Genomic DNA, 24,134 nt, shown 5'->3' with positions numbered 1-24,134 from the left:
CAGTTGGATAAAATGACCATCAAATCCGAATTTGCTGAATCAACCCCAGAAGAGAAACAAAGTAGGGAAAATGGGGAAAGACCACAGGTAAAGGAAGAGAAAGGAAGACTTTTACCAAGCTCCAAAAACGTTGATACTTATATTCCAGGATCAGCATCTACTGAAAAATCTACTTCAACTGGAAATGATAGACCAAAAAGAATCTTTAAGGATGTTACAGCGTCAACACCATCTCCAAATCATGATAATCTACAAGAGAAAATTAGGAAAATTCAAGATGCTGTGGAACAGGGTTCACTCTCAAAGTTATTAGATGCAGTTAAGGATGATGAACTGTATGTTGGGAAGATAAACGATGCTTCAAAAAACTCCAAGAGGTTTAGAACAGATCTTAAAAATATATTGATTTCATACATCAACCAAATCATTCCTCGTTCTCACCCAATGCATGTCACATCAGTGAAAAGAATTCAATATGTTTTGGAGAGACATCCACCACCTTCAAGAGACCCGGAATCTAGACCAACAGGGCCAGGTGTAAAATCCAGAGTTCCTCTTCCACCTCAACAAGCAGTGTCTGGGTTTACCAATAAACCAAATGACAAATGGGGAATGGACAGTAGAGCTATGCAGTTACCTTCAGGACCCTCAAGTCAGACATCAACACCTGCTCGTCCATACGGTCAAGGATACCGCCAGCCTAGTCGTCAAAATACTAGCATGCCAACAAGCTCAGGCTCTGGTAGACTTGTTCCACCACCACCACCACCATTCCCACCACCTTCAAGAGATTTAAATGCAGGCTCCAAAAGAGATTCATATAGCTCTGACATGAGTAGAACAAGAAGCTCAGGTGATCATGGTTACAGAGATAAAAGACAAAGAAGAGCTTAGCTATTGCATTTGTAAATGTACTATTTTCATCTTAATTAAATAATGGTTTAATGTATTTTACATTTTAAACGTAGTCTTCCTGAACGGCCGTAACCGGCCTCCAGATGTGTTTCCCTTTGCGAAAACTAATAATAGACGATCCAGCCTTTTTTAAGCTGTAGGCTTAGTTGATAACCGTTTTTTCATGACCTGCTACACATCTGAATAAAACTGACATAATTTCCCCTGATCAAAATAATGCACTGTTCAGGTAATTGAAAAGACAATTATGGAGTTCAGTTCAGCTAAAGGGATATTAGTAGTTGATCCAATAGAGGCCAGAAATATTTGCATCAAGCGAGCATCTTCAAATGTCTACTGTCTCTTCCAAATTGACAATAGAGTCTATCGCTCAAAGACAACAGCCTTCAAAGTCCCTAGTTTACCCAGATGGAAAGAGGACTCACAATGCAGGTTTGATATTGATCCAGGTGTAACGCCATTGCTCAAAGTGTTTGTTCTTGAAAAGACAAATGGCCTTCCTTTGGTTGTTGGTAAAGGGGAATTAAACCTAATCGATATATTCTATGAAAAGAAATCAGATAGATGGGTGAAACTTTCACCAATGGGTCAACTAGACTTAGAGCTCACGTTTTATCAAGCAGCTCCAATGCTACCAAGAAAGACTCTTCCCAACCCAAAAGTGCCCCCAAAACATCCTCAGAGAGAAGGTGAAATAAAAGAAAACTTAAAGCAGAAGGTATCGTCTGTTGATCAGGTCTTCGAGGAAGAAAATAGAGAAGAGAGACATCGTCTACGGCAGCTTGCCAAAAAAGTGAAACGAAGATACAGAGAATCAAGATCAAGTCGAGAGTTTGTGATGAAGGAACAATTGAAGAAGATGACAAACGATGAGTTATTGTATGTTGAGGTGAACCAGAAGATTGAAAAAGCTTTACCAGATGTTCCAGGGGATGATTCCGTGAAAATAGAAGAGAATATCCCTGATATTAATGTGCTATCTATTGACACTGAAAGTATTTCACAGATCGACTTGAATAAATTACCATTTTCTGCTGATTCCATAGGTACACACATGATTACAAAACTTGATGAATTGAAAGCTCAACAAGAAAAACAAAAAGAAGAAGATTCCAAAAAGATGTATACTCCACTATCCACTGAAGCCTTTTCAATTATATCAAGACTGGAAAGAGGTCGTGCTAGACCAAAAGACTTGCAAGTTGAAGGAGGAGCATCCGACTATAAAGGTGATGGTACTTGGGGTAAAGGTAGATTAACTGATGCTGCTTATACAGGTGAAAGACCCAGACTTCCTCCTAAAATTCCATATGGGATGAATGCTGAGGAGTACTACATGCTACAGAGAAGAGAATATGTTGACTACTTCAAAACAGTAGTTTAATGAGATACGTTTCAATATGAATACATTGTAGTCTTGACGGCCTCACTGTATTTTCGCGTTTCTTCCCTTGAGGGTCACATGACAAAAAATGTTTGTTTACAAAAAAAAATATGAAATTGTCAACAAAACTTTGATCTAAATTTTATTCACATCAAGGAAAATCTCCAGTTGATCCGTTATAATACTAGAATATGTCACATTTCCAAGGGAACACTGGTACACTGATTATAGTTGTTGCTAGAGCTAAAAATCTGCCAAATCGCAGAAAAATGGAGAAGCAAAATCCATACTGTTTACTGCGTATATCCAACTTGACAGATAAAACTAGAGCTGACATACGAGGAGGTCAAAATCCACTTTGGGATGAAGAATTCAGATTCAACATTTCACCAGAAGTCCAACCGATACTGAAGCTTTCCATTTTGGATGAAACTAAAAAAGCCCCAGTGCTGGTCTCAGAAGCTGAAATAGATTTCACTCCAGTGTTTTATTCCTCGGTGAAGGAAGGATTTGATAGATGGCATCAATTGAAAGCTGGGAGTCGAGAAGCTGGTGAAATTTACTTGGAAATGACATTCTATCCATTAACGTCTGGGTTTTCATCAAGTCAAATGAGCAAATCAAGTAAAGCCCCACTAGTTAGAAAAAGAGACCTACCTGCAGTTCCTGGTCAAGAAACCAAAAGTGAATCAATGAGCGCACCCGCAACCACTATACCACCTCCACTTCCAAGAGCTACTAGTCCAAGAGCTCTAGCATTTGATAGATTATCAAAAAGCGAATATGGTGGGGACATATCGCAGCAATTTCATCATTCAGATTCGTTTCGTCCTGAACAAAGAACAGATTTCAGTCGTTCACAAATATCAGTCAACTCATTACCAGATATACCATCACATAACAATGTTTTGAAGAATTTACCTCCCATTAACACAAATCCTCAACAAGAACAAAAAGCTGACTCATTCAGACAAAGCTTAGATCCTGGGAGACGGAATCAAACTTCTGATCTAAAGAATTTCGCTCAAAAATTAACAAGTAAATACAATCTTCCACTTCTGGGTTCAAATGAAGTTAACACACAGAAGAAGACATCAGATTCGTTCGATGAGTTAGAAAGAGAAGTGCAATCGGATTGGGTTAGAAACTATAGATCTGATAAACCAAGACCACCACCACTACCATCACATAGTCAAAATTCATTATCATCGGGATCAGGATCGCTTCCTCCACCTTTACCACAACATAGCTCTCACTCGTTGAAAAATTCTTCAATCAATCAGTACAATATAATAGAACCTGGAAATGTTTCACCAAATAGAAGAAGAAGTCCAGAAAGAAAAGCACCGGGAAACTTTTACAAAAGTGGGAGCAGCAGTCCAAAAAGATTGAACCTAAGCAGTTTGCCTTATGATTCTAATAGTATACCTACTCCTTCAACTCATTCTCCAAATATTGATAACTATAATGACAGAGTCACATCCTCAAAAGACGATGAAGTATTACTGGATAGACACAATGCTCCAACCCCATATGATTTATTTGTGCAAGATTCAATGAACAACTCTCAAAGTTCTTTTGGAAGAACATCTCCAACTCGTTTCAAAAGCTCATTACCTCCTGCACCTCCACCACATTGAACTGTCAAACCATGAATAGTAACGGACAATTTTCATTTTTTTGAAAAAATCTACGTTGTAGTTGAAAGATAAACAACCCGTGGGAATCGTTCTTTTCCTAATATACATATCCTCTTCTTTTTTTGCTATTAAAATGCAGCTTCATCATTATAGTCATCTTCGTCACCAAAATCTTCACCATCATCGAAATATTTCTCAGCATTATAATCATCATCATCCTCTTCTTCAAACTCATCATCCAGATTTTCTTCAGGTTCAGGTTCTTCATCTTTTTCATTTTCTTCTTCTTCCGCCATACCTTTAAGCCTCTCCAGAATTGAATTACCATCGTTCTCTAGATTATCTATAACTTCCTTAGAGTTTTTCAATTTGGATAAAGATAAAAGTTTTTTCTTCTTTTTATCATCAACTCCCATAACTTTATACAATTCTTGTGGGAAAAATTCAATAACATAAGGATGTTCATCGATAGATCTTCCAATTTTACGTTTCTTGATATATCTATCCGAATATCTCTTTATACCATCATTGATACCTTCTTCATCTATTTCTGATTTATCCTTGCTATTACTATCAAGTTCCAAGTTTGAACCAGTGTAAAATGGTCCATCTTTGATTGAGTTTTGAAAATTTATGAAATGGCCAGCAAAGATCTTCTCTATCTTGGAAGCGTTACCATTAACGGGTAAAGGTATTTGCTAGTTGAAATATAAGTTAGCTGTTATTCATATCCTTGCAGTGTTGATGATACTTACTGGTTTTTCATTCTCTATGGTTCCATTTGTTATATCACTATAGTCTAGACCAAAGGGTAGGTTACGCTGGAAACCACCACCTCCTCGACCACCAAAACTCATTTTGTATTTATGAAAGTCTGTATCAAATAGACGAGCCTCTATTCAAGAGCTTAACAGCAGTTTGATTTTAAATCTTTTGATGGATTGTGTTTACATTAGTAGAGCTTGAAATTTTTGAAGATTTTTGGATGTGCTGCACGTGAAGAAATGACAGTCGATGATGTCGAAGGATGAGATGAGCAAATAGGGTACACTTCTTGAAAAGTTAGGGACTCGTTAGAAGATACAGTCATCAAAACCCTGGGAAAATTGTCGATGGTTAAGTAGCTCTCTGTGACAATTAATTCAAAATTTGCTGTTATATCGAGAAATATCTACAAAAATCAACAATGAAAACCAAAACTTGATCAATAAACAATTATCCTAATCTTCTAACAAATCTTCAATATCTTTATCTTCATCAAGGGCTTGACCGTTTTGTAAGTTTTCAATTTGTTCTTGTAATATTTTCTCTTGTCTTTTAACATTACGTCTTGTCTTTTTACCCCAACCCCAAGAACCATCATCAAGGCCTGAAGCTTTTGCATTTGGATCATCGACTAAGTCTTCGATTCTTTCTTGTTCTTTTCTTTCAGTATCTTGTTTCAATTGGTTTTCTAGTTGACGGTTGGCCAAATATTTTTGAGCCACATTACGAATCAAAATGTAACCACCAACAATGACTGTCAATCTGATGGCTTTGTGGATATCTATTTCTTTCAAAGATTCTGGAATGTATGGGACTATTTTATCAATGATTTCTGACATGGTTATATGATGCTTGTGTGTTTTGTGTTCAGTTTAATTATGAATGTTGATGAATTATTAATACCGAGATGTTTTTGATTAATTATCTATGAATGAGCTAGAAACTTTGTTGATGAAAAATGATTAGTTATTATTAGAATGCAGATTGGCAACAAAGTGTTCACTAGTGACTTGAATCTGGCCTTTACTTCGTATCAAATAAAAGTGAGGTTGTTGTGAAGTTTTGAAGAGAAGTTGAAATGGTTAAAACGGTGAGTTTTTTACAACGGCCGAAGAAATTCAAATTTCCTCGAGAAATTGTTCGCTACAGGCCTTATCAAGATTCAACACTCTGAGAGAAAAAACGTCAATTCTTATATTTCATCATCATCGTCATCGCTAAATAATGATTCCTCTGGGAAATCTCCTTGTTCGATTTGAGCTGGTTTCAAAAAGCCACCGTAGTTTGGTTTAGCTTTGAAATATGGAACTCCCTTTAGAGATCCATTATTCTTTCCAACAGGCTCATCAAACTCAACACCAGCCCAGATTGATTCACCATCAATCTCCGGTACTTTACCAACATACCTTATAGTTCCTCTTCTCTCCCCATCTTTATCATTCACAGTACGAAATCTGGAACCCACAGATAATTCAGCAGCTTTAGATTCATTAAGTTTCTTTAGCTCTTTCTTTTTGGCTGTAAAACTTGGATCAAATCTACCTAATTTGTTTTCTTGCTTCCATTTTCTAATAGAGTCTGATCTTTTTTCATAATCTTCATCTTTAAGCTCGAAAAATTGACCTTCATCATTCTCCAAGTCTTTCAAATCCGATTCTGGTCTTGTATCATTTACTTGAATTCTAGCAGATGATGAGATATTGAATTGTGAAAGGATTATAGATTCTTCACCTTGTGGCGATGATGCTTTTAAGTCCTTGGCCTCAGTGGAAAACGAGTTGGTGAATAACAGTAGTTGTTGATCAGCTGGTGGGATACCTGTTATTGTCTCTAGTCTTTGTTTGAAATATTTCAGCGTCCAATTTGGAGAAACCCTTCTCTCAGAATTGGTCAAAGAAGATGTAATTTGTACGGTAATATCACTCATAATTGTAGAATAGCACTCTTGACCAGAATAATGTAGCAAAATGGAAAGAAAAGATGAATCTTTTGAAAAGTAAACATATAAATAAATGTGATATACATCTCGCGTCAGACGCGAACTTTACCCGGAAGAGATCCATTTCGCGAATTTTTCTGAAAGAAAACATCAAAAAACACTTTGAAGCCAAAATTGTTCAGTTAATAGCAGCACTGAAGCATCAATTATAGAGCAAAAGATGAGTGAAAGAGTATGTTATTCTGTGCGAAGTATAATGAGGAAATCATGTCACTAACTGTGTTGTTTTAGAACCAACAACAAGGTCAACAAGACAGACAACAAGGGAGAAGAAGAAATCAAAATCAACAAAGAGAGAAACCAGATGGTCCAAAAAGAGATCTTATACTAGAGTTATCCAGATTCCAAGATAAGAGAATACGCGTGAAGTTCACTCACGGTAGACAAGGTATGTTTGGGCGATGAAGTGATCTCTTTTATTGGCTCAATTTATACTAACATGTAACAGTCACTGGTATTTTGAAAGGTTTTGATCAATTGATGAATTTGGTGCTTGATGATGTTCAAGAAACTTTAAGAGGTGAGTAAGGTTTTAGTGTTGCCATACAATCAATTACTAACTTTTATTTTAAACAGACCCAGAAGATGAAAGTATTTTGACAGAAAAGACCAGAGACTTGGGTTTAGTTGTTGTGAGAGGCCCATTATTATTGACAATAGCTCCAGTTGATGGATCAGAGGTTATTGAAAACCCATTTGTACAACCACAAGAAGAATGAATGTTCTGTAACGATTTTTGAGATGGGTATTAATTGTAAATTATTGTATTTATTGTTGAGTTTAAAAAAGCCTAAAACAACCAGAACTTCACAACAGTAACAGCACCTGACACATAACCAACGATAACACTACGTCAAACTACTCATATCAGCCTTCATAAACCCATTTCCTAAAGGCTATATGACATAATTAACCACGCCGAAGTGTTCACCTTTGGGCTCGACATCCCAACACCACTATGTTAATGTCCCGACGGTTTTGCACAGGCGATGAGCTGATAAAGAAATTTTTCTTTGGGAGATTTTTGATATCAAGAAAGTTGGCTTTGAACTTTAGTTTTTGATAAGTTCAGATCAAACCCTATTGTTTTCACAATCAGTGGATACCAAAGTATTTATACCATCTGTAAACCCACCAGACATCAATCGTGAATTCATTGAAGGCATTTTACATCATAACAAAAATTTTCAATCACAATTACTCATAAGCAATGTCAACTGAAGAATACAAAAACGTCCTTTTATTACCACAAACCAACCAATTATTAGGTTTATACTCCATCATCAGAAGTAAGGAAACTCGTCGTTCAGACTTCGTTTTCTACTCAGATCGTATCATCCGTTTATTAGTTGAAAAGGGTTTAGATCAATTACCAGTTGAAAAACACACAGTTGAAACTCCTTTGAATGTTGATTATGAAGGTGTCAAATTCTTGGGTAAAATCTGTGGGGTTTCCATTGTTAGAGCTGGTGAAAGTATGGAACAAGGTTTAAGAGATTGTTGTAGATCTGTTAGAATTGGTAAGATCTTGATTCAAAGAGATGAGGAAACCGCTTTACCAAAATTGTTTTTTGAAAAATTACCTGAAGATATCTCAGATCGTTATGTGTTTTTATTAGACCCAATGTTAGCTACTGGTGGTAGTGCTATGCTTGCTACTGAAGTTTTGATTTCAAGAGGTGTTAAACCAGAAAGAATTTTCTTCTTAAACTTGTTGACCAGTCCAGAAGGTATTAAAAACTATCATTCAAAATTCCCAGAAATTAAAATCATTACTGGTGGTATTGATGAAAAATTAGATGACAAAAAACGTTTAGTTCCAGGTTTAGGTGATTTTGGTGACAGATACTATTGTATCTGAGCTACTTTGATACAACTAACAACGAATGTCATGAAACAAAAATCTCTATAGCTATGCATTAATAATTTTATTTTTGTCATCATTGTGTGTACATTTAACGAGGATGCTGTAACTTTATTATCATCATAGACACTTTGTATGAATCAAGTCAGGGTTCTCTTCCCATTCAGCCTTTGAAACCCACATCTAAAAAAGAAAATTGTTAGTAAACATCACAAACAGACTAGAAAAATTACTCACTCTTCTAAAAGTACTCAACCCTGCAAGAATAGAACCACCTATCCATGTACTATATTTTCTTTCTGGTGGTGCAAATATCTTTATCTTTGTACCCTTTGGTGTCATCAATTTCAACTCATTGATCAATCTATCCCCAAAACCTTTCAATAATGTTGTACCTCCACTTAGCACTATACTTTGGTATAATGAATTTCTTAAATCCAAATCAACTTTATTTATTGAATCGAAAACCATCTCTTGAACACCTGGAAATTCTGAACCAATAATTTCTGGTTGGAATAATATTTCACTAGATCTGAATCTTTCAGCCCCCACTTCAATTGTTTTACCATCTGGCAATTTATATTGTTCAGTATTCTTATTACCACTTTGTGCTGTTTCATAATCAAATACTGATGATAACCAATCTTTTTCATCTTTTTTAGGATCTAGTGAAACATAACATGTTTTCTCTTTTATGAGACGTACTATTTCCTTTTCTGCACTTGTTTGTAAAAGATAACCATTCTTTCTTAATAATAATTGTAATTGTTCAGTGACATCTCTACCTGCAACATCTATTCTTTTTATGGCATTCGGTAGTGAGAATCCTTCATATACTGGAACAGAATGACTAACCCCATCACCGATATCTAGCACGACACCAGTTGTTCTTCCTGAAGCATATAATGCCAAAACCGCTTGAATTGACATATATAACGCTGGACAATTGTAAGTTTCAAAGAATATTTGTGCACACTTTTCACGATGTCTTTTGGGGTTTAGTGGAGCCTCTGTCATCAAAACAGGATGATCTTCAAGACTTGATTTTAGATCATTTTGTAGCACAGAAGACCATATCTGTTGCATTTCATCCCAGTTCTGTATTATACCATGCTCAATTGGATACCTAAGTCTTAATAGTCCTCTGTTTTCTTGTGCCTTATTTCCTATGAATGTATCACCTTCAAGAGCACCAGCCATCACTTTTGAATATTTGGGCCATCCTATTCTGGGAAAGGTTAATATCAAGTTAGATTATTTATGAGATGATTAAACATACATAGCTGGAGCATGGGTCTTTGGTTTTTCTTCACCTGCAAAACCTGCCTTGATTGTACCAGAACCCTGTAAATACGCGTTAGAAATTGCAATAAATGGTAATAAAGACGCGTGAAAACTCACATTGTCTATGACAATAGGCTGGTTCAAAAGTAAGGAAGCACCTTCACTGGCCATATTAATCCTGTTGAGAGTATTGAATCAGTTTGTTTACTTTGTTTGATGATCTTATGTTTATATTTCTGATGCGATCTCTCACATTTGAAAAATCAGTCACGTGAATTTAAACGGAAACATATCACACTACGTTTGAGCTTACCATCAAAAACAAACTATTTATAAGAGTATATAATATTTCACTTACTTAACCTAATGCTGACGGTTCGAGAAATCCTGAAGTTGAAGTTGATTTTATTGTATTATTCAAAGTTGAAACAAAATCCGAATTCTTCAAAGGTCTCACTTGAATATCCCCCTCTGTAATCTTTTTACCATTTTTGAAATTGTATTTAATGTATTCTCTCATTGAATTCATAGCAGCATCCCTACATAATTCTTTCAAATCTGACCCACTCAACCCATCTGTTTGATAAACCAATTTATCAAGATCAAATTCCCTTTTATCAAGCTCTGAATCTTTCAACAATATTTTCAAAATACGTGTTCTTTGTTCAATATTTGGTAAACTTACCGAGAACCTCTTTGGCATTCTTCTCATGAATGCAGAATCTATATCATTTGGTCTATTTGTAGCACCCAACACCAATATTCTACCACTTGAAGTTAACCCATCCCATAATGTCATAAATTCAGCTTTCAACATCGCAGTCACTTCATGATCCATTGATTGTCTTTCCCTGAGGAATGAATCAATTTCATCAATGAATATAATACAAGGTTGTAATTTTTCAGCTAATGAGAAGATTGCATCAACCATCTTGTTTGATTCACCATACCATTTATCCATTATTGAGGACATACGAATAGATATGAAATTTGCACCACTTTCTTTTGCTAAGGCTTTGGCAAGCATGGTTTTACCACACCCTGGTGGGCCATATAATAATACACCTTTTGGAGCTTGTAGTAATGATGAATGAGTAAATAGTTCAGGTCTGTTGTTTGTTAGAAAAGCTCATTGGTGATTTCTCTCAAGTAATACATACACTGTCAATGGATATAGAATACTTTCTCTTAATTCATCTATTATTGTTTCTAGTCCTCCAATATCTATAACCTTTAGTTAATATTCAACTTCTCCACTATATCCAAAAACTTGCACTCACCATTAAATTTAACATCTATTTCAAAAGGTGTCACGACAGACGCCAAAACTGCATTTTCATAATCATTCAAATCCAATTTCAAGTCTGGATTCAGCTGCTTAAGCCTTTGTAGAGAAGCATTTGCCTTCTTCTTAGTGTCTGATGACTTAGCTGCAGGTCCTTCTTGACTCAATAGATGATTCATCATATAATATGCCGATATGGATGCACCCACAAAGAGGGCGATATCTGTCACCAATTTGAGATCTATCTTAAATTTTGACATGCTGATAATTCTTGAAGAAGCCAGTTTTCTTTGCAAGTTATTCAATATTACTTCTTGTTGAGTTTATTGATTTTGCCTTTTTCCCAAAATTCAGAGCATGGGGAGATTCGAGGGTTACACCTCGGTTTGTGAAATGCATACAAAAAAATTTATATAAGCGATGAGGTGAAATATTTACACAACGAGTTATCGATTATTAGTGCAGACAGAGCTCAAATAGCCAAGATGAGAGGCCAGAAGAGAAGTAACGATGAGAGACATGGGATCAGACTTCCCGGTACCTTGCTTGATGAAATGAAGAAGGATACAACAAGTGAGTGGAGTGTATTTTCTTAAAAATGAATAGAGACTAACATCTTCTAGATGATAACGATGCTAGGTACAATTTTGGTAATGTTGATTACTCCAAGAAGAGAAAAGTTGGACCATCAAGAAAAGAGGCTCGTAAACAAGAAAGAGAGGCAAAGAAACAGCGTGAACGCCAGCAGAAGGTTAACGCATCAAGAAGAAAATCTCTTGAAAAGAAATCAAAACCAACTAAATCAAAGTCAAAATCAAAGAATAAACCATCTCCAACTAAAGCAACCACTGAAGTTGAAGAAGAGGAATTTCATGGATTTGATGATGAAGATGCCGATGAAGAAAATATTGGTTTAGATGATGATAGCATAAGTGAAGGTGATTTCGATAGTGACGTTGATTTAGATGAAGAGTTTGACGAAGAAGATTTCGATGATGAGGAAGATGATGGAGAGCCAATGAATGCAGAGGATACCATGAAGGCATTGATGGCTTTGAAAGCCAAAAAGGCTAAAAAGGAACCAACTACTGCAGAAGATACAATGGCCATGTTGAAAGCAGCCAAAGAGAAAAAGAACAAGAAGGTTGAAGAACCAACCAGTGCTGAAGAGACAATGGCATTATTAAAAGCAGCTAAAGAGAAAAAGAAGTCTAAAGAGGTGAAACCAAAAGAGAAGAAAAGTAAGAAGGAAAAAGTTGAAAGATATATTTCTCCCGATGATGAAAGACTGATGAAAAGAGATGAAGATGATATGAAGTATTATGCAAAAAAGTTGGGATTGAAGAGTACGAAAGTGAAAGATAGCAAAGGTGATGGATTAGATGATATACTTGATGGCTTGGACTTTTTGGATAATTATGGTTCTGGTGCTGAAAATTATGAAAGTGAAGGGGGTGAGGATTTAGAAGACATTGAAGAAGAGGAAGAGGAAGAACAAGTCGAAAATGATGATGAAGATGATGAAGATGCTGAAGGTGATCAAAATGGTGAACATATTGACAACCCATTCTCCTCTGATGATGAAATCAACTCTTCAGATTTCGATTCAGACATTGATGTTACAGATGAGGAAGATGAAGGTGATGTTATGAGACCAGCACCAAAGGAAAACCCATATGTTGCACCAGTTCAAGCAACTTCCAAGTATATCCCACCAGCTTTACGTCAACGTTTACAAGCTGGTGATTCTGAAGAAATCTTGCGTATCAAAAAATCCATTAAAGGTCCATTAAACAAACTTTCTGAAGCTAATGCAATGACTATTATTAATCAGATCAATTCAGTATATTCTGAGAATCCACGTCAATTAGTTACTGAATGTTTGACTACTGTTGTTTTGGAAAGTATTATTCAACAAGCATCATTATTGGATCAATTTGTTATCCTTCATGCTGGGTTAGCTGCTTCTATTTACAGATTACAAGGTGTTGAATTTGGGGCACATTTCATACAAACTTTAGTTGAGAAATATGAATCATTTTATAATGAAGGTCGTTCTAAAGAAGCTGGTAATTTAATTTCATTATTGACTGCATGTTATTCATTCCAAGTTGTTAGTTCAAAATTATTGTACAATTTGATTGAAAAATTAATTGAAGAAACATCAGAAATAAATTCTGAATTGTTGTTAAGATTAGTTAAAAACGCAGGCCAACAAATGAGAAATGATGATCCTAATGCCTTGAAGGAGATTATCATTACATTACAAAAAAATATTGCAAATCAAGAGATTAATGCCAGAACAAGATTTTTAGTGGATACTATTACAAATTTGAAGAATAACAAGACAAAATTCAACAATGAAGTTGCTATGCAATTGGTTACAAGAATGAAGAAAGTTTTAGCCACTATCAACAATAATAAGTTCCATGATCCATTACACGTTTCATTAGATGATATCCATAATATCAAGACTAAAGGTAAATGGTGGTTAGTTGGTTCAGCATGGAAAGGTAACAATGCTGCTGATCAGAAGGATGAAGTCTTGGTGAATGAAGATGAAATGAATGATATTTTGGATAACGCAGAACCAAATTGGATGGAGTTGGCTAGATCTCAAAGAATGAATACAGATATTAGAAGAGCTATTTTCATTAGTATCATGTCTTCACAAGATTTCATTGATGCTTTCACAAAATTGGATAAGTTGAAATTGAAAAAGTCTCAAGAACGTGAAATTCCAAAGATTTTATTACATTGTGTTTCTATAGAAAAAGTTTCCAATCCTTACTACAGTTTCTTGGCCAATAAACTATGTTCATCTCATAGTTTAAGAAAGACATTACAATTTTGTTTCTGGGATTTCATAAGAGAACTTGAAGGTGATGAAGATGATCAAGACGATGAAGATTATTTCAAAAACTTGAATAGTGATCTAGTTGGTGAAGATGATGACTTCCAATTGCAAAGAGTTGTTAATGTTGGTAAATTCTTTGGTTATTTAGTTGCTGAAGGTACATTACCTTTGCATTCCTTAAAGAATATCAACTTTTTGACATTAAATTCAGATTCAAGTTTGTTTATTGAAGTTTTGATGATTTCATTTTTTGATAATATTGGTAAGAAATCAGAAGTTTCAACATTCGGTGCTGGGTCTAAAAAATCTAAAGCTAGTGATTTAAAATTCCAAGATAATTTGTTGGTGAGTGTATTGGCCAAATGTGAGACTCAAAAGGCCATGATGAGAGGGTTGCAATACTTTTTGCAAGAGAAAGTCAAGAGTAGTGATATCATCAGTGGAAGAAAACAAAAGAGAAGGGTTGACTGGGGTGTTGACTGTTTCTGTGACATAGCAGATGAGTTTTTAAAATAGAATTTAATGCATAATCAGTAGTTTATAGCTTATACATTTGTATTGTGATTACTCAGCTTACACTCACTGCTTAGTCAGTATTTTTTTTCCGGATTTCTCTTTTCATCAGTTGATGCTGACAAAAAGAAAGCAAAAGCAGAGGCCCCGTGGAAGCGGGACACGCTCCTGCTTCAGCCTCGTGGCGTTTGTAGGGGCTCACTGCCAAACGCTCCCTCCGAAAGCGCAACAGGACGCCCACGGAATCGTGAAAAAGTGGGACTGAATTCTTTAGCGATGGGCTCTATCACGATGGGCCCATCTCTACAACGCTAACCACTCAGAATTGAGTTTACACTGGTCCTTTCCTCACATAAAACCAGGTCCATTCGGTAGCGATGACTCCAGCGAGTCGAGTTATCCAACTTTCCCCTGGAATTCCCCTTCTTTTCAGCCTGATATCCCAGTTTCCACTTGTAATCTTTAGGACTTCTCTTCACCGTTGATGGATCCGGGTAAAAATGGGTGGTTGAGAATTGTCGCCCTTCGTCTTGGAAACAAAAACATTTCTACATCTTTTGATAAACTGCTTGAATCATCTTGTAACTGATTTGATATAGTTTAATATACTGACGTTCTTTGTTTGATTCAAGTTTTGTTGGTTCACCTGAGACTCGTTACTTTTCATTTCATATTCACATTTCAAAACAATGCTCAGATCAGTCTCTTTACGTCCTGTCACTCGTATAGGAAGAACTAGCTTCACTGCTATTCGTACTCTAGCAGATGCTGCTGCCAGTGAGTAATTGAAATAATTCATCCTTGGGAAACTCTACTAACCCATTCATTAGAAAAACATGATGTTGTTGTTATCGGTGGTGGTCCAGGTGGTTACGTTGCTGCCATCAAAGCTGCTCAACTTGGATTTGATACCGCATGTATCGAAAAAAGAGGTAGATTAGGTGGTACATGTTTAAACGTTGGTTGTATTCCATCAAAAGCTTTATTAAATAACTCACATCTATACCATCAAATCAAAACCGATACCGCTAAAAGAGGTATTGATGTTGGTGATGTCAAATTAAACATGGCAAATTTCCAAAAAGCTAAAGATACCGCAGTTACTCAATTGACTTCAGGTATTGAAGGTTTATTCAAAAAGAACGGTGTCAAATACTACAAAGGTGCTGGTTCTTTTGTTGATGAACACACCGTTAAAGTCGCCGCCATCGAAGGTGGTGAAGATGCTACTGTTCAAGCTGATAACATTATCATCGCTACCGGTTCAGAAGTTACTCCATTCCCAGGTATCACCATTGATGAAGAAAGAATCGTTTCATCTACTGGTGCTTTAGCCTTGAAAGAAGTCCCAAAGAAATTAGCCATTATCGGTGGTGGTATCATTGGTTTAGAAATGGGTTCAGTTTACTCAAGATTAGGTTCAGAAGTTACTGTTATTGAATTCCAAGATGCTATTGGTGCTTCTATGGATGGTGAAGTTGCTAAAGCTACTCAAAAATTCTTACAAAAACAAGGTTTGAAATTCAAACTAGGCACCAAAGTGTTGAGTGCATCAAGAGATGGTGAAACTGTTAATATTGAAGTTGAAAACGTTAAAAAGGGTGCTAAAGAACAATTAGATGCTGATGTTTTACTAGTTGCTGTTGGTAGAAGACCATACATTGAAGGATTAAACGCTGAAGTTTTAGATTTGGAAGTTGACAAGAGAGGTCGTCTAGTTATTGATTCACAATTCAGATCAAAACATCCACACATTAGAGTCATTGGTGATGTTACATTCGGTCCTATGTTGGCACACAAAGCTGAAGAAGAAGGTATTGCTGCCGTTGAATATATTAAAGAAGGTCATGGTCATGTTAATTATGGTAACATCCCATCAGTTATGTACTCTCATCCAGAAGTTGCTTGGGTTGGTCAAACTGAAGAACAATTAAAAGAAGCTGGTATTAGCTACAAAATTGGTAAATTCCCATTCTTAGCCAACTCAAGAGCTAAAACAAACTTGGACAGTGAAGGTTTTGTTAAATTCTTGGCTGATGCTGAAACTGAAAGAGTTTTAGGTGTTCATATCATTGGTCCAAATGCTGGTGAAATGATTGCCGAAGCTGGTTTAGCCTTAGAATACGGTGCTTCAACTGAAGATATCGCAAGAACTTGTCATGCCCACCCAACTTTATCTGAAGCTTTCAAAGAAGCTGCTTTAGCTACTTTTGGTAAACCAATCAACTTTTAAGAAGTTAAAGAGGAAAGATTAATAAAAAGAGCAAAGGAAAAATAAATGAAAAAATAAAATTTGTCATAAATTTTTTTATAATGAGGAAAAAGTTTTTGGTTTGAAGAATCCTTTTCCAAATAATGATTCGGTTATGGTTGATTTTCAATGTTGATCATGACTTTTATTTAAGTGAATTATACATATATATAAATATGTTTTCAAAAGCGTAGACAAATACTCTAACATATCTGATTGAATTATACTTACATCAATATTCTGAATATACATAACAACTTTTTGTATTAATAAGGGTATCAAATAATATACAAATTTTAACGTCTTGTGTGCTCAATCTGAATCACGCTTGAACCATTTCTTAACAGAGAAACTAGGAGTGTGACCACCATCTTCCATTCTGTGTTTGGCTTCCAAAATTGAACGAGTGTATTTAGTGATCAAGAACCATGTAGAACCAACAGCTCTAAATGCAGCTAAAGCAGCAACTGACCACAAGATAAATGCTAAATATTTATTACTTGAAGTCTCAGTTGGTGAATAAATTTGTGAAACAATCATAACCAAGATCAAATTTGTGATTAACCAAGTTAAAACGACTCTTGTTCTAACATCTCTATAATAATCTTCACCTGGAATTTCTGGTCTTGGTTCCTTTTCTGGAGTCTTGTTTCTAACTCTTTGAATTGAGATGTTGTTCAAAGTTGATCTATAAGCACCATCAATATCTAGTTGATCTGATGGCATTTCAACTTCAACAATTTCATGACCAGAACTATCTTTCTTGATGATAGCAGTACCTAAACTCTTTGTTGGATTATTCTCACCTTTTGTACCCCATGAAACATCATGTGTATTACAGAATGCAAAAATCTGTAAAGTACAAGTATATGATGGTAATAATAAGAAATATTGGAAGGAACAAGTGATAATGTGCCATGGATCCAAATATAAAATAGACATAACAGCATATAACCCATAAGTGGATAATAAAGAAACAACAATATTGACAAATGTATTCTCTGAAACATCACCACCAGTATTTCTCATATTCAATGTACGGAAAACAAAGAATAACCCACAAATCAAAGCATATGTTGAACATAATGATAGCAGCACCATAGATGTAATGAATAAATGTTCAGCACCTTGTGGTCTATTACCCATTGAAATAATAAACATAGCACATAAGGTAGCAACACATATGTAGTTGAAGATGGTAAATAGCCAGAACCCACCATTATGTGGAATGATCTTATTACCACTCAAAGCACCAGCCAAAAAGTAGAATGTTAAGTAAAAGTTTGCAATTGAGAACCAAGAAAACAATAATTGAAGGAACTGATAGAAAAACTCAATATGTAAGGCAATCTTTCTACCCATTGAATGATTAGTGTTCCAAACTTGTCTGAAATGAACTTGAGAGAAAATAGCAGCGAAAAGTGCACCATTTAACCATCTTCTTCTTTGTGAAATGAATTCTGGTACAGATTCTGGTAAATCTGTTTCACCTTTAGCTTCTTTAACATATTTCAATAACCATTTGTCACCCCTCTTTGCAACTAATTCCCAACACAGAATTCTATCTTCAGCTAAATACATATTTGCAGAAAAGACGTCTCTATTAGGGCCATCCAATTGTTCACCTTTGAAATATGAGTTCAATGGACCTGTTCCATCATCATGATTTTTCAAAGCTGTATAACGATAAGCAGATAAAGCACCAGGTAAGACTGAGATATAACCAAATGATGATTCCAAAGGTTTATCTAAAATATTTGACATTTTATATTCAAAATTTTGTGAAGCAACTAATGGGTTTAATAACTTTCTCCATCCTTTACCTTTCAATGCTTTAATTTCACCAGCTGCACCAGCAATATCTGAATCCCTATCAAAAGCTTTCCATAGATGGTATAAAGCTGTAGTGTTTGGTCTTGTACCAACATCTAATAAAACAACAACTTTTGGATCAAGAACTGGACAGAAAGCATTAAATAACCAACGATGTGAATTGATCTTCTTTTTATTTTGTTCTTTCAAACAAAACAAAACTTGAACAGGGACAATACCTTTTTCAGCACTTTTGAATTCTAAATCTGGATCCAAAGAAACTTGAGTAGTGTATTCAAAAAGATGGGCTTTAACTTCTTTAGAGTTAACAAATGATTTAGCAATACCATCTTGATAAACACCCATTGCAGCTAGCACATCTAAAGCGTTTTCATTAACTTTAGCTCTACCATCACTAACAATAATAACTTGAACTTTTTTCCAACCATCAGGACCCCAAATTCTACTTCTATTTCTTGAGCATAAATGGGCGACATTTTTCATCACAGCATGTAAAGTTCTTGTTAAATGAACTTCATTTTCATTATACATTGTAACACAAACACATAATTCAATCTCTCTGTTCAATTTAGCAGCTCTTAAAGTGAAGCCAGCATCAACAAAATCATCAGGTTCAGATGTACAAGCTGAATATCTCATGAATAAAAATTCGTCTTCATCTCGTCTTGGTAAGAAGGATGCCAATTTAGTTGGAACTGGGTTTTCAAGAATCAAGTTACCGTTTTCTGATGTAACAGTTTTACGAATTGTTGATCTATGACGACGTGGTTGAGCATCTGTTGGAACTTCATACATCATTGCTTCATCAAATTCGTTTCTTGATTCTTCATCTTCATCAAAGTCAAAAGTTTCACCGCTGTAATTTGTATCTTGGGCTTCTAATTTCTCATTGAATTCTTTTTCATTGAACTCTGGATCATTTTGAAATGGATCTCTAATTCTTGTTGATTCTTCAGATTGAACAGTGCTACCACTGCTGATTCTTCCATCGTTATATCCCGAGATTGATTCTGGTTGTAAATTGTGGTTTGCAGCAGCGTATGTAGTTGCTGAGAAGATTGGTTTTGGGGGTGGTAAGATTCTAGATGAACTTGAAGTAGAATTTGAACCTCTTGTTGGTGAACGGTTGATGTCATAAGATCCAACTTCGTTCATCTCATCATCGCTGTCATCGATAACTATAACTGTGTTTTGTTTCTTTCTTTTTGGTGATTCCAAATCAGCATATTGTTTTCTTGGAGTAGCTTCATGGGATGGGTAATGAGATGGTGAGTTGACCAACATTGGAGCTGGATGCACTTTTGTTGGTGAGCTGAATGGAGTACCATAGTTTGATTGATTTCCTTGTCTTCTACCAAAGTCAACTCTTGGTGAATACCTGTTGCTGGCAGTGTTTTGAGGGAAGGGGTTGAAAGCATCGGAAGCACCGAGACTAGCGTTAAATCTTTTTGGGGATTGGTTTGTCAAAGCAGGTTGAGGTCTTGAAGGACTCTGTTCATTCAAACCGTACTTGTCATAATCATAAGGACCACTCATTGTGTTCAGAATGACTGATGTCTATTGTAATGAGAAGTTGAAAAGAAAGCATCTGTCTGTTTTTTATTTGAAATGTGTATCAGATCCAAATTGTTTTGAGCTGTGCATCGATTTTTGTTTATGTTTACAATTTTCCGAAAAGGGTTTGATGATTAAATTTGTGAATTTCAGATGCCCAAAATGGGTTTATCCCAATTCGGATATGGTTATGTACCCAATATTCCTATCTTTGAAAAAAATCATACATTCATGAAATGGCATCTGTAGTAAGCAAGAACTTTGGCATTGAAATTGTTCTTTAATATCGTTCAAGATGCTTAGAATTATTCCTAAAAGGTTGGTGTCTACCAGGGGTATTATTGGCTCCACATCCACTATACAAAAAAGTTTTTTCTCAAGCTCCATAGCTAGATTAAACGACAATGGTGTCAAATCACCAGATCAAAGCCCATCATCATCAACACAACCAAAAAAGAAACCATTAAGTAGAATACCAATTGGTGGAACCCAAACTCAATCTCAGAAGATGAAATCATCAGGAAATATAGAGTTTGCAAGTTGGAAAGCTGCTGTTTTAATGGTTACAACCGGTGGTATCTTGTATTACTTTTTCACTAGAGAAAAGAGAAGACTAGAAGTTCAACAACAAGCTGAAGCTAATAGAGGTTATGGTAAACCATTGGTTGGTGGTCCATTTGAATTGATCGATCAAGATGGTAAGCCATTTACTCAAGAAAACCTAAAAGGTCAATTCAATATCTTATACTTTGGTTTCACTCATTGTCCTGATATTTGTCCTGATGAATTGGATAAGCTAGGTCTTTGGTTAGATAAATTAAAATCGCAAGGTATTAAAGTCCAACCTGTCTTTATCACCTGTGATCCAAATAGAGATACCCCGAAAGTTGTGAAAGAATACTTGGCTGATTTCCATCCAGATATTATTGGTTTAACTGGTACTTATGATCAAGTGAAAAACACATGTAAGCAATACAGAGTGTATTTTTCCACACCTCCAAATGTTAAAGCAGGTCAAGATTATTTGGTTGACCATTCAATCTTTTTCTATTTGATGGATTCCGATGGTGAATTTGTTGATGCACTTGGTAGAAACTATGATCAAGATACCGGTCCAGTTAAAATTAAAGAACATGTTGACGCTTTTGTTCCAAAAGCTGAACGTGAAAAGAGAAAGAATGGCGGTTCTTGGTTTTCCAGTTTCTTCTCCTAGTTATGTATATAATGGAAACTCATGTATAAAGTAAAGTTTTTAAATAGTAATGTCACTCTAATCAACTACAATATTTGTAAATTTGATGGGATTAATGCTATAATTAATTAAACCTAGTTTTTACCAGCAGCAGCTCTGAAGTAGATAACATCACCATCTTCAACAACATAATCTCTACCTTTTTGTAACATTTTACCAGCGGCTTTAACAGCAGCTTCATCTTTGAATTGGATGATATCTTCATATTTGTTAACTTGGGCCAAGATGAAAGTGTTCATTAAATCATTATGAATGACACCAGCAGCTTGTGGAGCTTTGGTACCTTTTCTAATAGTCCATTCACGACATTCATCAGGACCAGCAGTAAAGAATGAAATCAAATCTAATTTTTGTCTCATGGTGGTGATAATCTTTGGTAATTGAGATTGAGCACCGATTTTCTTTCCTTCTTCGATTCTTTCTTCATCAGTTTCCATGTGGGATAATCTTTCTTCTAATGAAACTGAGAATGGGATAATGACATCACCTGGAGAGAATTTGTCAACCCATTCTTTAATAGCCAACAAATGCTTGTTCTTCTTTCTGATGTAATCTCTTTCTGATAAATTGATCAAGTAAATAGTTGGTTTAGCAGTTAATAAAAACATGGTGTTGATAACTTCAACTTCTTTTGGACTCCAAGTTTGGTTGGCAACTCTTTGACCATCTTTTAATAATTCAATAATTCTTTCAACTAAAGCAGCTTCATCTTTTTTTTGTTTAACTTCTAAAGATTGACCACCTCTTTTAGTGATTTTGTTAACACCTTCTAAATGTTTTTCAGCAAATTCAATATCTTTTAATCTCAATTCATTTGAAATAATTTCCAAATCACGAACTGGGTTAACATCACCTTCAATATGGATAATTTCAGCATCATCGAAACAACGAACAACTTGGTAGACGGCATCAACAGCTCTAATGTGGGACAAGAAAGCATTACCTAAACCTTCACCAGTGGAACTACCTCTTGTTAAACCGGCAATATCATAAAGGGTAATGTGAGCTGGGACTTCTGATTTTGGTTTGTAGATTTCGTTTAGTTTGTCTAAACGTGGAGATGGGACGATAACTCTAGCTTCTTCTGGATCAATGGTAGCATATGGATAATTAGCTGGGTTACCTAGAGGACATCTAGTAATGGCTTGAAAGAAAGTTGATTTACCAACGTTAGCTAAACCAACAATACCAGATTTTAAGTTATTACCTGGACGACCTAATAAGACTTTTTTTTCTTCAACTTGTTTCTTTGGAGGCATTATGAATGATTATAAGAAGCAATTGCTTTTCTATTAAAATGTCATTTCAAGTGTGCTACAGCTGATTTTCTTTCAGTTTTTTTTTGATGATGTTGGTGAAAAAAAAAATGTACGGCCAAAAAAATCAAGACACCTAGACTTCCCAAAATGGAAACTAAAGTGTAATGTGTATTTAAACTATTCTTCATCAACTTTATTGATATAGTCTTGTATTCTGTCTTCGTCATTCTCATATTCATCAGGGGAATGTTTTCTATGTTTTCCTTTGTCATCTGTTTTATTGTAATGTTCACCATTGTACCTAGAAACAGCCAATTTTTGACCTCCAAAAAATCTACCATCCATTTTCTAGTTTAGTGTTAGTAAATAATAATCAACGATGAAGAGAAACTCGACTTACTTCAATACACTTGACTGCCGAGTCGCTATTATGGAAACGAACCATAACGACTCCTTCTTCTTCTTGATCGAAAACAATCACTTTCTCCACTGATCCAATTTCTTCACATCCTTCCTTCATATCTTCCTCTATATCATTCAAAACCAATGGATCCTCTTTAATCTCTTCCTGAGTGAAGGCTCGTTTAATAACAATTGTTTTAAGCCATTTCGGATTAATTGTATCATCATCACCATTCCAGTCTTCAGCTTTCTCATTCAATGCCTTTAAACGTTTCCTTATTGTCTGTTTTTCTTCTTCTGTGAGTTGTCTTTTGGTCCCTTTAGCTTCAGTATCTGTCTTTTCTTTAAACTCGGCCTTTTGGACCGTTATATCACCTCCATTGACTCTTAATTTTGTTCCATTTAACATTTGAATAGATAGCTCAACACTTTCAGGTTTCAGGTAAACCACTAAAGCATCACCTTTGAATTTACCATCATCATCTGTATATAACTTTATCTTTGGTTTGCCAGCTAATAAATCCTCTGCAATGATCCCATATTTGGAGAATATTTGCTTCAACTCCGTTAAATCAGCATCTAGTGGTAGATTAGATACATAGACAGCTGTTTGTGGTGCAGATTTCTTTCTAGATTGTTTCTCTTCTTTCAGTTCTTGTAACTTTTGTTTCTTCTTTTCTTGTATTTCCTTTTGAGCTTCAGTGAGATTACCATCATTGGCAAAAGTTGATGGTATCCATCTTTCTAAAACATGGTTGAATTCAAAGAATTCATTTGTGTCTGGATCTTCAAATATCCATTTCTCTTCACTTTGGTCATATGAAATACGGGGGTCTAGATCTTTGGAATCGATCTGTCTAGGATCAATGTCCTTCAAGAAGTCAGCCATCTTTGATTAAGCAAATTAACTGGTTGAATATGACTTTTGGCTTGATTGTTTTAAGCAAAAAAAAGTTTGAAGTAAACAAAAGAGCGCGGAAACCCATAGAATCTGCCAAAATTTCATTCAAACGTATGAATAGCACAAAATATGTTCAGCAAGATTCAATAGCCGAGTGCTTGCTTTCTACGATCCAG

The 24,134-nt window shown here is 35.4% G+C and overlaps 16 protein-coding genes across 16 annotated transcripts; 8 read left to right on the top strand and 8 right to left on the bottom strand.

The window, feature by feature from the left end:
• Nucleotides 1-12: 12 nt before the first annotated feature.
• On the top strand, nt 13-894 carry WICANDRAFT_76583 (uncharacterized protein; the record flags this gene model as incomplete). The annotated part of the gene is made up of 1 exon (XM_019184412.1): nt 13-894. One exon carries the CDS (start codon nt 13-15, stop codon nt 892-894), a length of 882 nt encoding a protein of 293 aa, XP_019041620.1.
• Nucleotides 895-1,162: 268 nt separating this feature from the next.
• On the top strand, nt 1,163-2,299 carry WICANDRAFT_60471 (uncharacterized protein; the record flags this gene model as incomplete). Its single annotated transcript, XM_019182998.1, has 1 exon — nt 1,163-2,299. One exon carries the CDS (start codon nt 1,163-1,165, stop codon nt 2,297-2,299), a length of 1,137 nt encoding a protein of 378 aa, XP_019041619.1.
• A 191-nt stretch (nt 2,300-2,490) lies between these two features.
• INN1 (Inn1p) lies at nt 2,491-3,939 on the top strand (the record flags this gene model as incomplete). Its single annotated transcript, XM_019184411.1, has 1 exon — nt 2,491-3,939. One exon carries the CDS (start codon nt 2,491-2,493, stop codon nt 3,937-3,939), a length of 1,449 nt encoding a protein of 482 aa, XP_019041618.1.
• A 128-nt stretch (nt 3,940-4,067) lies between these two features.
• On the bottom strand, nt 4,068-4,796 carry RPC31 (DNA-directed RNA polymerase III subunit C31; the record flags this gene model as incomplete). The annotated part of the gene is made up of 2 exons (XM_019184410.1): nt 4,068-4,637; nt 4,695-4,796. The coding sequence occupies 2 exons, from the start codon at nt 4,794-4,796 to the stop codon at nt 4,068-4,070; spliced, it is 672 nt and encodes a 223-aa protein (XP_019041617.1).
• Nucleotides 4,797-5,159: 363 nt separating this feature from the next.
• PGA2 (Pga2p) lies at nt 5,160-5,543 on the bottom strand (the record flags this gene model as incomplete). Its single annotated transcript, XM_019184409.1, has 1 exon — nt 5,160-5,543. The coding sequence occupies one exon, from the start codon at nt 5,541-5,543 to the stop codon at nt 5,160-5,162; it is 384 nt and encodes a 127-aa protein (XP_019041616.1).
• A 353-nt stretch (nt 5,544-5,896) lies between these two features.
• ALF1 (Alf1p) lies at nt 5,897-6,631 on the bottom strand (the record flags this gene model as incomplete). The annotated part of the gene is made up of 1 exon (XM_019181386.1): nt 5,897-6,631. One exon carries the CDS (start codon nt 6,629-6,631, stop codon nt 5,897-5,899), a length of 735 nt encoding a protein of 244 aa, XP_019041615.1.
• A 232-nt stretch (nt 6,632-6,863) lies between these two features.
• Nucleotides 6,864-7,422, top strand: LSM7 (Sm-like protein LSM7; the record flags this gene model as incomplete). Its single annotated transcript, XM_019184408.1, has 4 exons — nt 6,864-6,875; nt 6,935-7,091; nt 7,152-7,223; nt 7,280-7,422. The coding sequence occupies 4 exons, from the start codon at nt 6,864-6,866 to the stop codon at nt 7,420-7,422; spliced, it is 384 nt and encodes a 127-aa protein (XP_019041614.1).
• Nucleotides 7,423-7,913: 491 nt separating this feature from the next.
• Nucleotides 7,914-8,564, top strand: FUR1 (uracil phosphoribosyltransferase; the record flags this gene model as incomplete). Its single annotated transcript, XM_019182997.1, has 1 exon — nt 7,914-8,564. One exon carries the CDS (start codon nt 7,914-7,916, stop codon nt 8,562-8,564), a length of 651 nt encoding a protein of 216 aa, XP_019041613.1.
• A 123-nt stretch (nt 8,565-8,687) lies between these two features.
• On the bottom strand, nt 8,688-10,022 carry WICANDRAFT_76575 (uncharacterized protein; the record flags this gene model as incomplete). Its single annotated transcript, XM_019184407.1, has 4 exons — nt 8,688-8,750; nt 8,805-9,795; nt 9,847-9,911; nt 9,969-10,022. The coding sequence occupies 4 exons, from the start codon at nt 10,020-10,022 to the stop codon at nt 8,688-8,690; spliced, it is 1,173 nt and encodes a 390-aa protein (XP_019041612.1).
• A 187-nt stretch (nt 10,023-10,209) lies between these two features.
• MSP1 (protein-degrading AAA family ATPase MSP1) lies at nt 10,210-11,418 on the bottom strand (the record flags this gene model as incomplete). The annotated part of the gene is made up of 3 exons (XM_019182642.1): nt 11,132-11,418; nt 11,012-11,075; nt 10,210-10,960 (listed from the first exon to the last, which is right to left on the bottom strand). Exons 1-3 carry the CDS (start codon nt 11,394-11,396, stop codon nt 10,210-10,212), a joined length of 1,080 nt encoding a protein of 359 aa, XP_019041611.1. The 5' UTR covers nt 11,397-11,418.
• Nucleotides 11,419-11,995: 577 nt separating this feature from the next.
• On the top strand, nt 11,996-14,509 carry SGD1 (Sgd1p; the record flags this gene model as incomplete). Its single annotated transcript, XM_019181163.1, has 3 exons — nt 11,996-12,091; nt 12,278-12,671; nt 12,795-14,509. Coding segments are annotated over 3 exons (2,205 nt in total), but the record flags the coding sequence as incomplete, so codon positions are not given.
• Nucleotides 14,510-15,195: 686 nt separating this feature from the next.
• LPD1 (dihydrolipoyl dehydrogenase) lies at nt 15,196-16,739 on the top strand (the record flags this gene model as incomplete). Its single annotated transcript, XM_019182996.1, has 2 exons — nt 15,196-15,283; nt 15,337-16,739. The coding sequence occupies 2 exons, from the start codon at nt 15,196-15,198 to the stop codon at nt 16,737-16,739; spliced, it is 1,491 nt and encodes a 496-aa protein (XP_019041609.1).
• Nucleotides 16,740-17,069: 330 nt separating this feature from the next.
• Nucleotides 17,070-19,745, bottom strand: CHS2 (chitin synthase CHS2; the record flags this gene model as incomplete). The annotated part of the gene is made up of 1 exon (XM_019181130.1): nt 17,070-19,745. One exon carries the CDS (start codon nt 19,743-19,745, stop codon nt 17,070-17,072), a length of 2,676 nt encoding a protein of 891 aa, XP_019041608.1.
• A 907-nt stretch (nt 19,746-20,652) lies between these two features.
• WICANDRAFT_82438 (SCO family protein) lies at nt 20,653-21,357 on the top strand (the record flags this gene model as incomplete). The annotated part of the gene is made up of 1 exon (XM_019185378.1): nt 20,653-21,357. The coding sequence occupies one exon, from the start codon at nt 20,653-20,655 to the stop codon at nt 21,355-21,357; it is 705 nt and encodes a 234-aa protein (XP_019041607.1).
• A 113-nt stretch (nt 21,358-21,470) lies between these two features.
• On the bottom strand, nt 21,471-22,655 carry OLA1 (Obg-like ATPase; the record flags this gene model as incomplete). Its single annotated transcript, XM_019181245.1, has 1 exon — nt 21,471-22,655. One exon carries the CDS (start codon nt 22,653-22,655, stop codon nt 21,471-21,473), a length of 1,185 nt encoding a protein of 394 aa, XP_019041606.1.
• A 225-nt stretch (nt 22,656-22,880) lies between these two features.
• Nucleotides 22,881-23,685, bottom strand: CUS2 (U2 snRNP complex subunit CUS2; the record flags this gene model as incomplete). Its single annotated transcript, XM_019181037.1, has 2 exons — nt 22,881-23,003; nt 23,056-23,685. Coding segments are annotated over 2 exons (753 nt in total), but the record flags the coding sequence as incomplete, so codon positions are not given.
• Nucleotides 23,686-24,134: the final 449 nt, after the last annotated feature.

The sequence above is a fragment of the Wickerhamomyces anomalus genome (genome assembly GCF_001661255.1).
Source record: "Wickerhamomyces anomalus NRRL Y-366-8 unplaced genomic scaffold WICANscaffold_1, whole genome shotgun sequence".
In the NCBI taxonomy this organism is placed as follows: Eukaryota; Fungi; Ascomycota; class Saccharomycetes; order Phaffomycetales; family Wickerhamomycetaceae; genus Hansenula; species Hansenula anomala.
Note: the sequence above shows the minus strand (reverse complement) of the source record. Positions and strands in the feature narration are given on the sequence as shown.